Here is an 11,905-nt window from a genome sequence, read left to right as displayed (position 1 = left end):
AGAACTCTGCTAACTGATAAAAAAAATCGCATTATGTGCAGTACGACATAATAATTTCTTTGACTAAGATGCTAAATGACTTTTGTCATTTTTCTAAATGAGTTATTTAGAAAAATGACAAAACTAGAAGACGGGAGGATACGAAAACACGGCGTATAGTATACTAAATTTCCTTCCTTGACAAAATGTTATTGTTCTTTTGACTAATCCCATTTATTGAGAGTTGCATAGCTGAGAGGTTAAAATGTCAACCCACCGGTGAGAAAACTTCAAAAATGAAGAAAGTCCTCGAGTCATTAATCGAATGTGAAAGACATAAAACAGATTAAACTACCTTTTCAGTGTTTTGTCCGGGAACGAAGCGGAACGACCGAAGAAGCGACGCCAAAATCATTTTCATGACAAGAAAAGCGAATCTCATCCCGATGCAGTTCCTCGGTCCATTTCCAAAAGGTTGATAAGCATAAGGGTCGATCGAATCTTTCCGTTCTGGACTAAATCTATAAAGAATATTTCGGTGTTATCAATATAACCATCGTTGATTTCAATAACAATTCGTTTACCTGTCGGGATCGAAACTCTCGGGATCCTGCCAAATTTCCGGATCTCTATGACTCTTCCAGATAGCGTGTTGGAGGGCCAAGTCCTTAGGAATCGTCAAGTTTTTATAGGTGAAAGTTTTCCCTACTTTCCTCGTCGTAACTCTGCCCAAAAGGAAAATAGTTATGATTCTTAGGAAAACAAATAAAGAAAAGTCAACAAATCAGTCAAATTCACAACGAGATACGAGACGTTACTGAATTTCCACAAAACGTTTATATTACGAATAAAACATACATACAGTTACAACAGTTCACTAACAACAATTACAAGACGTCAGGTGTAACAAAGTTCAAGTACTTTTAATCCACGACAACAGGTCCGTCGAAAAGGACACCTTGCGACGAACTCCTTCCAACGTTAGTTACCGCACAGCGAGACGAAACAATCCTCTAGGCTAGCTTAGGCGAAGCTAGATGAACGTGAGTTCCCGTGATGTGTCCTAGGCGAACCAAACTTCCCGCCTAAACTCAATCCTTTTATACGGATTGAGAGAAATAGAATTCCACCAATCAGCGCTTAGTAGCGCTATAAGACGTCCGCTGGTCATACGATGTCTTCCAGATAATCCGCGGTTGAGTTTCCAAAGTCGCCAGATTGGCTTTCCCATGGTGACAACCGTCGTTCGTTTGAAAAGACGGAAAAGCGCGGGAAGTCGTATTGTTGGACGATTTTATCCCGACAAAATCTATCATTTTCGTTAAAATAGACACCACAATCTTATTTCGAAAGCAAACATTTTGCAAAAAAATTCTGGCAAGAAAGTTGGTGCTTAATTATCCTTCCACTTTCATGCTAAGAAAAACTGCGTCGATCTCTTAACAACGTTTCTGTTAGATTAAAAAAAAAAAAAAAAACAAGAATGCCGGTTTTTAAACTCTTTTCGTCCTGTGAGCATTAGCCTTCTTAGGCGTTTTTAGCTAGCTCATTATGGATTTTGCCAAGCCGTCAGTGGGCGCCAGATGGTGAGAAACTGGGTACAACATATCCGGACAAATCATTCGGATTCGATCCGGGTCCCCCAGAGCAGCATGCTACCATCTTAACCACCCGGCCAGTCAAATAGGCAGTCAAATAGGAATGACGTTAAAACTAGCGTGTTTTTTCAGAAGTTCACAAGTTCTTGATTATTTGCGAAAGTAAAACGATGCAATAGCTCGGATGGGCTATTTTTGAAAACCCAATTTTCTGACATTATAAAGTAGGTAGTATATTCTGCAGTATAATTACTTACTCTAACCTAATGTGAAATTCTGGACACCACCTCCTTAATCAATTGCAATTTTGTGTCAAATACATAAATGTTAGAAATAATATTTCTGATTTTAAATGAAAAGTTTTAATGTTGAAAACGAAGGAAACTGGCAAAATTCACTTCCTTCTCAACGGAAGTTCGACATCCTTTTTGTTTTCCCTTATCTTCATAAATTTTGAGTCACATACAGTCCCCTCTGTAAACCCCCACTCTTCCTAAACACGTGGTAATAATACCATTCTCTCATTGGAGAAAAACATCAAAAAAGGGGATTCTTGAGTATCATTCAGGGAGTACGCCACGAAATTCCATAGGAGAAGGACGTATTCCATACCCGCTCCTCACGGCCAACGCCCGTATTGGACTCCCGTAGTTCATACAAAGTTTGTTATAAAGTTTCTAAATAGAAGAAAATGTTTATTGAAGTGCCGGAGAATTAACCAAAGATACGAACATTCACCCAAAATCTAAATAAGAAGAATATATTTTGAAGTAGTATGATTTTAACTGGAATTGTGATCTCTCTCTCCGCAATAGTATAAATAGATATATTTGAAGGTCCACGTTGTATATTTTTCTTTTGTTTATTAAATATTGGATATTTTTATCTTTAATTAAAGTCTCGTTATGTCTGAATTAAAATATTAATCCTCTCCATACTGATTCGTAAACGCGTGTTAATCCGCGTGTAACAAAAGTGATTAACTGGTGTCTAGGATCCTGACGCGATCTAGAACTACCTTCTAGATCTTTAACAATTTATAAAAAACCCTCCTTAAAAGTAGTGAGCCAATCTAGCGATTGTGTGTCAGTAAGTGACATAGGACAAAATTCTATGCCCTGATTTCTCACACTAATTACTTTTAAAATATTTTTAAAACCGCTAAAACGAATTACTGCATGTTATCTTCTGAATGCTTAACATCATTACCATTAAACTTTCTGTCAGGAAAGTATCCTACAAAGAATTGAAGAAAAGCATGAGCGTTGCATATTTTTTTATATTTAATGACCCGAAAATTTATTGCAAAAATATTTATATTTCTGATGAGTCTGAAACAGTTTTACAACCAGTAATGGTTAAAAACCACAATAAACACTGGCATTATTTTGAATCCTTGCGAAAAATTTTCTTGGACACCCATTAATGTATTAAAATTGAAAATCCTAACTTTTCTTCAGTATTCTTTCTGTGAGATCCAGCCTGGGATACAGGGTAATTTGTTGCGCCTGTATCACTTAATAGGCGATCTAGTTCGTGAAACTAGTCTCGGTCGTCTACAAGAACGGCCTTTCCCAAACTTAGGGAAACGAGTGTGGAGGGTCTTACAGTTAATATTTTAAGCGGAAATTAGGAATGGCAAATTTTCCTTCTTCCTTATGTCAGGGTCCCGACACCAGTTTATCTACTTTGCGTAACGCGGATAAACACGCGTGAAATTTATGTCGTAGATCTGATTCAGGAAATAATAATACAGAGACATCTCTTAACAAAGTATATAGAATTTAATAAAGAAATAAACAATATTAATACAGAATAAGAAATAATCAGTAAATTCAAACGGTCAATCAAAGAACGAATAATCATATCAATCGCAACAGGGGGAAATCTATTCTTAGTCTGTAACCCTTTCGAGAGAGAAATGTATTCTCAAACTATACATTTATGAGAGAGAGAGCTCACAATTTAGTGTTAAACATACAATCTGTTTACTTGGCAGAGTCGTCTTTTTATTCGGTGAAGGAACTTCATTGATAACTTAGGATTAACTTGTTAGGGGATGACGATGCGTTGGTCTGCTGGCATATGTACGGAGTCCTTTCATTCTCCGATCTACGGTCGAACTCTTAAGGCGTTGGCCTTAGAGAACAATTGAATGGAGTCTTGTCACTTTCAGAACTCCTAAGGGCGATGTGGAGCCAATATGGGAGACGTCTCTCCTCTATGAGATTTTCTGACGAACTCCCCGAATTCGGTTGAACTTCGCATATATCTTCTGATTTACGACCAATTATCAGTCGAGGCTTTATCCACGTGGACGGATGGGAAGGGGTAGAAATGAGGGGTAGATAGTTCCCATCGAAGCGAGATTTTTAGCAGAAAAGGGAAAATCAGAGGATGCTCATGCTTCCGTCAAAGGAAGTGACTCTCCTAGCTGTTTTCCCACGCTAGAAAAACGATATTTTTCCATCCAAATGAAGAATATTTTTTGGGAAAGATTTTACTTTCCTTTTAAATTATTATTTTAGACCCGGGGGCTATTCGGATCTCACATTTCTTATATAACAACAAAATAAATTTTCATATAATATTAAAAAATTATTGTCATTATTTTACGGCACTTAAAAATATACTAATATAAATTGTTAAAAACAGTCCGGATAGTAATAAATAGCTACGATTCTTTCACTAAAGGAAAAAATTCTTCAGAAGATGACGCTGTAATATAAAGTACTCCATGTACTAAAAACATGACCTTAGATGCGAGAAAGCTGAGGAAATAACGCAAACTTACGTTAAAACGGGAGGATACAATCGAAGCGATTCCGAAATGATTTGGTTCAAATATTGCATCTTGGACACGGCGGAGTAACTCGGTTCCTAAACGAAAAAAGACATCATTCTTAAATGCTGCAATTCATCCATCAGCAATTACAAGACGAATATTTAATTTTAAAAATATTCACGACTACTATATTAATGTAGTGCGAGAATTCATTTGCATTGTATTAATTAACTAAGGTAGATTTGTCGACTCAAACGTTGATCTCCGAACACATTTCTCTCCGATAATCTATCATCGCTTTAACACAATAAAATTTCGCAGAATTTCATGTTAAATCTATGAAAATGTTCAAATTGATGAAGTATGAGCGTAAGATTATTCGAAATGAAACGATGAAGTCTTTCCTTTTCTATAATAGTGCTGCTTAGAAAGCCCGAAACACATACGTTTGTCGTTTAAATATTTTATTTTTTCCTACATTGCTTATTTCTATGAGTAAAATAATTAAATTCGATTTTTTTTTAAATTTTACCTCATTTTCGAGAACAGCATTAATTTCTTCCCTTACTTTTTCTTGTATTTTCGGATAATTCATCAATAAATGTGTGACGAAGGAAAGGGTGGTGCCCGTTGTTTCGTACCTGAAAATAAAGATCCCATACCAATTTATAACAAAAGAAAAGTTTTTATGTTATTCTGATAATTATAGTAAATTAATAAATGATACGCACAAATATATAAATTATTTTTATGCAAAGAAACAAATAGCTGTGGTTGCCCATGCAGTGACTCAGTGTTGTTTTACTATATATTTCATAGCTATATGGCCGTAACCACAACATTTGTAGAAGCTTGTGAGAGGAATGTAGTCATCTAATGCTATCGTTGCCCATTGCAAACTAACATACTGCTGTTGAATTAACGTGTAACTGATACTAGGAGTTACCTGAAGGACAACGCGTAATCTAGAAATGTCTGTTGTGTTGCGGTTTATTTTTGTTAGAACACAGCAAGAGTCTTGAAATTCCTGGAGAATGTGTATAGTATTTCCTGCAGTGTTCTGAATGTGGAGTTCCTCTACGAAGGTGCTGGTGACAGCGTCGCCCAGGATATTTAACAGCAGCCAAACATTCTGAATGCGAATTCTCATTTCTAACCTTGTGTTTTTACTGAGTTTATGGCAGCCACCATTTTGTTGCTGTCACACTTTCCATTTAACTGAATGCAAACTCCATTATTCCTAATTTTCCTGAGTGCTTAGATTTAACTGAGATTCCTAACTGACTAGGTTTTATTTCGTAGTGAGTGTTTGTCTTATTTTGCCTGAGTGATATTAATGTTTTCTTTTGGAAAAACAAGAACCGCGAATGTGCCAGCACTGGACTGTGTGTTTTTGGACTGTTTTCTGTATAATTTTGGTGTTTTTTGTGTTAGCCCTTGCATCAACACCAGCGTAGGAGGAGGGAGGTTGGTAAATTAGTCAGAAATAGTGTTTTTTACAGTGTTCAATATTTTATTGACTTTGGTATAAATGAGAGAGCTAACCTTCTCGGAAACCTCCGATACCTCCTGTTGAATACGTCAGACACTATCAGCTAAGGATTGCGAAACTGCTTCACTAATTAAACTATTCAACATATCACAATCATTGTTGGGACGAATCGATGCTCGGGTAGTTTCATCTGCTAGCAAGAAAAGATCATTTGCAGCTTCACGAATTTTTTGTCCTGTTCACTTTCCTAACAGCCAGGCTGCATTCTTCTAAACAGTACATATATACACGATTGAAAGATATATATATATATATATTATACGATATATACATCATTCAATCAGTTAATCTATTTTTGTAATATGTATATATATATACCTGAATGACGTGCATATATTCGTATAATATATATATATATATACACCTCAATCGTGTATATATTTGTGTAATATATATACAGTGGAATCTCTCTTAACGAGCATAATTCGTTGCAGAATCTTACTGGTATTGCAAAACACTCATTAAGCAAAACAATTTTTTCCATATAAATACAGTAGAGCGTTGGTTATCCGAAAGCATTCCACCTCAATCGTGTATATATTTGTGTAATATATATACAGTGGAATCTCTCTTAACGAGCATAATTCGTTGTAGAATCTTACTGGTATTGCAAAACACTCATTAAGCAAAACAATTTTTTCCATATAAATACAGTAGAGCGTCGGTTATCCGAAAGCATTCCAGTCGGCAAATTTAAATTTTCGCTAGTGCTGTGGCGCTGCAATCTTTGGCTATATCTTGGGCTACTCCAATATTTTTTTTGTTGATGTGTGTTTTAGCTGGCAGCACTGGCACTTTTGTGTGGTGTTTTTCTGAGGATTGTGTGTAGTGCTGAATCGAACGTTTTTGATACTAGATTAACTTAAGTATAATTTTTTTTGTTTTTATATTTTTCAATATACAGTATTTATTTTGTTTGTAAAAAATAAAGAAATACTTTTTAACGATAAAATAGCCACGAATATTATTTTAAAAAGTTTACATTAGGCTTAACATCGACGAAAATTCAAAGCGAAGCGACACGCAACGGAGAAAAATTTCAACATGGGATAGGTTAATATATTTTTTCGTACAAATCGGTTATTCGAACAATAAGTTATCCGAACAACCCCAGTCCCCAATTGATTCGGATAAACGACGCTCTACTGTAAATGTAAAATACGATAATGCGTTCAACGCCAACAAAAATACTCAAATATTTTATCTATAACGTGTATTCAAAGAAAATTATACTGTATTTAATTATAGCCTTTACACAGCCCAAGAGTTTGGCATATTGTTTGGCGTCTTTATTTTATAACTGGCTATGGTTGTTGATGTTTATATGTAATATGTCTGAACACAAGTTTGGAAAAATGTGTGATCACAAGCGACACATAGGGTCGAGTTAAAAATTGTGTAACGTAACCGTATGGAATAAATAATTAGTATTAGATCAGGTGATGATTTTGCACATTCTCACGATGGACTGCTTCATAAGCCGTAAAAAAGTTTGTTCGTTAAAGAATTAGGAAACATCCTTAAGGTATTTTATAACTATTGTTATAGATATCCAGTGTAGCTAACATTTACGAATATAGATCGGTTACGTTACAGAGTTTATAACTCGACCCTAAGATGCTAGTGGAATGAGTGCTAAACACAGACTGATGGAGCATGCGCACAATCTGGGACTTTCTTTCTTTTTGTCACTCGTTATGCAAAACGTCGCTCGTTAAGCGAGTCATTTTTCACAATTTGTTTTGTTCGTTATGCTAAATACTGGTATGCGAGGTGCTCGTTAAGCGAGGTTCTACGCTTAACCTCGCTTAACGAGGTTAAGCGAGGTTCTANTATGTGTATATATATATATATATATATATACAGTAGTCCTTCCTATAAAACGGGTTCATATAATGCAATTCGTATATAGCGGCGAAAAAATTGCGACCGTATTCGTATAAAGACGCTAAAAGAAACTCGTAAAATATGGTAGAAAGTCATCGCCGACTCGTGTCGCGACAGGATTGGTCGAATCTAAACCAATAGCGAATATTGCACAAACCGTTGAGTTTAAACGAGCAGCGGACCTATTGAAAACAATTTATTATTTAACGGCCATAAAAATTATACAAGGTATTTATATTAATGATGTCTCCAAAGTTCGGCAAATTTTTTGCAGAAAAATAATTTATGAGGAAACACGGGCCCGCCGTTCGCTGCGCCGCTCCACGACGAAAACAAGCTTAAGCAATGGCATCATTGAACGGTGCACATTCGGTAAGTAATCGTACAATTTTTTGTTTATAGCATAGTTTATATGAATTATTCCCAAAAAATTATACGTATTTTGGAAATATTGAGTGAAATTAGTCTAGAATCGATTAATTTTATGGAAGAAAACCTTTCAAACAGCCGTAGTCCGTAAACTGCATACGTGCCGGGCTGTGATTGGCTCATGTATGTAAGGACGCGTACAACATGAATTTCATAAAAAGTGGAACGTATCTACCGTGTTATAGGGGGTCGACTGTATATCCCTGAATAACGTGATATTCGTGTAATACACATATCCGGCATTAGATTCGCTGTTAGGCGAGAAGTTGGTTTATCTATTTGTTATCTATTAGTAGGTGGTTTTCCTGTATTGAAGCATTTTTGTAACTTTTTTCTACTGTTCTGTCAAAAAAATCTTATTCTTAATTACATTTTTTAATTTTATATCATGTATGAAGAAAGAAAAAGTGTATTTGGTTAATAACAAAAGTTAATAACATGATGATTTTAAATTACAGATGAGGATGTGAATAAATCGTAAATAAATTTGCATTTTATTGTTTTGTTTTATTACATATGTATGACAATATAATTAGGAAAACCATAGCTCATCCTCTGATACATTTAAATAGGCATAGAAATTTAATCCAGATAAAGACAAACTATTTTTAAAATAATTTATTAACTTTAACACCACATAAAGTGTGCTATACAATTTTACTTGAATTAGTATAGTGAGAAATAGTATTTGGGATGAAATAGTTTTATATTTTTGACATGAGAAATTACAATTCTTATGACACTCACATTGACTCTACATAGTTTGGTAATTTATAGAATATTCTTCACTATCAAAAGTAGAATATCAATGAAGATTTATTGATGAGATACAACACCTCTCCTTTGTTTATATAGGCTTAAAGCATCACTAATATGTCTTTCTTTTAGACTCCATGTCATCACTAATCGCTGTCAATATCTAATAATATTGTCTGAACTTTTGCCATCCTACATTTATCTATTTTACTTGTCAACCTCTAACTTATCATCCTCTAATAATTTTTAAGTTATCATGTGCCTGTAAATATGTTGTCTAAATAGTTGAAGTTTACTTGTTTTCCTCTAACAGAGTATATTTGAAATTCAAGAACTAAATTTACTGATTTTTAATCTCCCTGTAACTTGTTCCTAACTTTTTTTTGGCTCAACTTTAATCTCTCTCTATCTCATTCAATTAATAAACGTAATATAAATTGTGAATATCATAGCTTTTTTCTCACTGAAAACTAAATAATTCACCTAATAAAAAAAGATATGGGCTTAACCTTGATAAACTCCAAAGTCACCATAAATCCTAAATCTCTTTTTCTGTAACACTTTAGATTAGGTCCCCAAACTTTTTATCCCATTGACCCCTTTATAGAATATTTGCCTTCTTGTCGACCCCCAGATTAAGTATTTTACAAAACATTAAATAATTTTTTGCGTTTCTGATATTAAGCAATAAGGANGTTGCATTAGCTAACGTTCAGAACGCGTTACGGCTTTTCTTATCTCTGCAACGCGTAGTGGTCAAATATTAAGAAAGCCATTGCAGCAATTTCGCTTTGTGGATGATTTAGAGAGACCCAATCCGTTGTGGACGTTTTTTTCGCTCAATGTGCTTTTTCGTTCTTAGAGCCTAACATATCTAATACAAAATAAATTTCATTATAATTAAATAATTGTTTTTACCTATCTACAATAAATAATATGGGCGCAGTGATTATGTTTAGTTGAAAAAGGGCATTCATAATCCACAGGTGACTAATCATCTGCAAGAAACATAACATATTTTACGTCGTCTGAAGGAAGAATGTAAACTTTCGATTAAACCTAAATGTTAATTACAGTAAGACCAATATTTTCAAAATTAAATATATGTAATATCGATTTCCACCAATATAGCTCAACAATCTTTACACTATTATCGAAACTATGCCAATGGGGACCATCTACAATAATTGGTAGTATAACTGCAATTGCCAAAATACAAAGAGCAGGAAAAGTTAATCTGAAATATGAAAAAATATATATTTATAAATAATAAAATTTACTTTCCACCTGTAAAATAAATGTATATAATTCAAAAGTATTTTCAAACCTGACGTATCTTTTTACAAGAAAAACAATGTAGTACAGTTTACAATATCTGACGTTATTCTTTCGTAGATAAGTTGTTAGAAATGCACTACGTAATAAATATAAAAAGGTTTTAATGGAAAACATATTGCATCTTACATGCAATAGGATTAAAAATCAAAAAATAATATAATATCGTTTTAATTTAAAAAGAAATTTACTTGCATTAATAATAGAACAGTGAACCAGTTACTGTATTCAAGAGAAAATTTTAAACATTTGTGATGAAAAGATATAAAATTGTATTTGCAAATCTATAAAGAATAACTGCTAACCATGCAAATCAAAAGACTGGGATCAGAAAGATTTCAAGTGACCTTTCAATTACAGTAAAAATTCGGGCATAAACCACGTGAACTTAAAGAAATTCTGTGATGTCGTTTTTTTTATAAACGCGACTAGAAACAATTCTAATTTGAAATTAATTTGTTTTTTCAAAAAGACCATTGCTTATATTTCCTGAGTTCCAGTTTTAATTCTAAATGGGAGCATTGTTTTACATTCGACACCGCGACTTCTCGTAATTGCATGCAACTAAAAAGAAATGAATTTTGATAGCGAAAAGTATTAAAATTGTGGAATTTTTCTTTATAGCATAACAGAGCTATTAGTTCATTACGAAAAATATTTGATTTTATAAAATTATCTTCGCTTTTTTAATTTATTAAGCTAGTTATTTATGCAGTGGACTTCATGTTATAAACTGCCAAATGTTTGATGTTTCTAGCGTTGTTACTTTGTCGCTTGATTATTCATACAGGAAACATTTCTGATAAAACAGTTACATGAAAAGTTTGATGCTATCTGCAATATTGCCAGAAATATAAATTTGAAATTAAGATAATTCATATTTGATGACTGCGTTGATAAACGTCAAAGAAACCCTTCTTCCGAATGTAAGAAGAGAATATTGACCATTTAAACCATTTATAAGTAGGACAGACTTTGTTTACGTGGTAATGAAATAACGCACGATTTCTTGACATTAGGAACATGGTTCGAAAACGAATTCTAATTTTCATTTAATAAAAAGGTTAAATGCAACAGCTAATGATACACAAGACCAAATGCGGAACAAAAGATGAACACTGTTTAAGTAAAATAAAAAATATGGCGCACTTTTCTAGATTCCAGTTTACACACGTTTTTATTGTGGCAAGAAACATAATGCAAAGAATTACTCGTAATTTCCTTTTAGATATAAATATAATAATGCACCAGACGTCTCAGTGCTTTCTACACTGTACCGTACAATGGGCAGGGTGCCCCAAATTCGTTTCGTTGCGTTAATTGGTGAGTTTTGCGTCTATTTTTGGCCTGCTCGTGCCTTTAGATTGTGCTCTTTTTTTTTTACTTTGCGTTATAACGAAGCCATAGGGGAAGCGGTTACTGAACCTCCCAGTGGTCCTGCCTGTGAGTAGCCCCTAGTGGGCGAAACTAATCAGTAACTGCGACAAGTTGAACACGTTCGAACAGTCCTTTTAAGGACTATGGCCAAAAGGCCTAAAGTCTCTGAGACAGAACATGTGCTGGCTTTTAACCGTAATAAATTCT

At 34.1% G+C, this 11,905-nt stretch overlaps 1 protein-coding gene across 1 annotated transcript; it reads right to left on the bottom strand.

Moving 5' to 3' along the window:
* Positions 1–307: 307 nt before the first annotated feature.
* On the bottom strand, positions 308–5,512 carry LOC111613129 (cytochrome P450 3A19-like). The gene is made up of 5 exons (XM_023354449.1): positions 5,271–5,512; positions 4,895–5,003; positions 4,372–4,457; positions 564–704; positions 308–500 (listed from the first exon to the last, which is right to left on the bottom strand). The coding sequence occupies exons 1-5, from the start codon at positions 5,510–5,512 to the stop codon at positions 326–328; spliced, it is 753 nt and encodes a 250-aa protein (XP_023210217.1). The 3' UTR covers positions 308–325.
* Positions 5,513–11,905: the final 6,393 nt, after the last annotated feature.

Source organism: Centruroides sculpturatus, unplaced genomic scaffold (assembly GCF_000671375.1).
Source record: "Centruroides sculpturatus isolate CEXI.00-Female unplaced genomic scaffold, Cexi_2.0 scaffold1733, whole genome shotgun sequence".
In the NCBI taxonomy this organism is placed as follows: domain Eukaryota; kingdom Metazoa; phylum Arthropoda; class Arachnida; order Scorpiones; family Buthidae; genus Centruroides; species Centruroides sculpturatus.
Note: the sequence above shows the minus strand (reverse complement) of the source record. Positions and strands in the feature narration are given on the sequence as shown.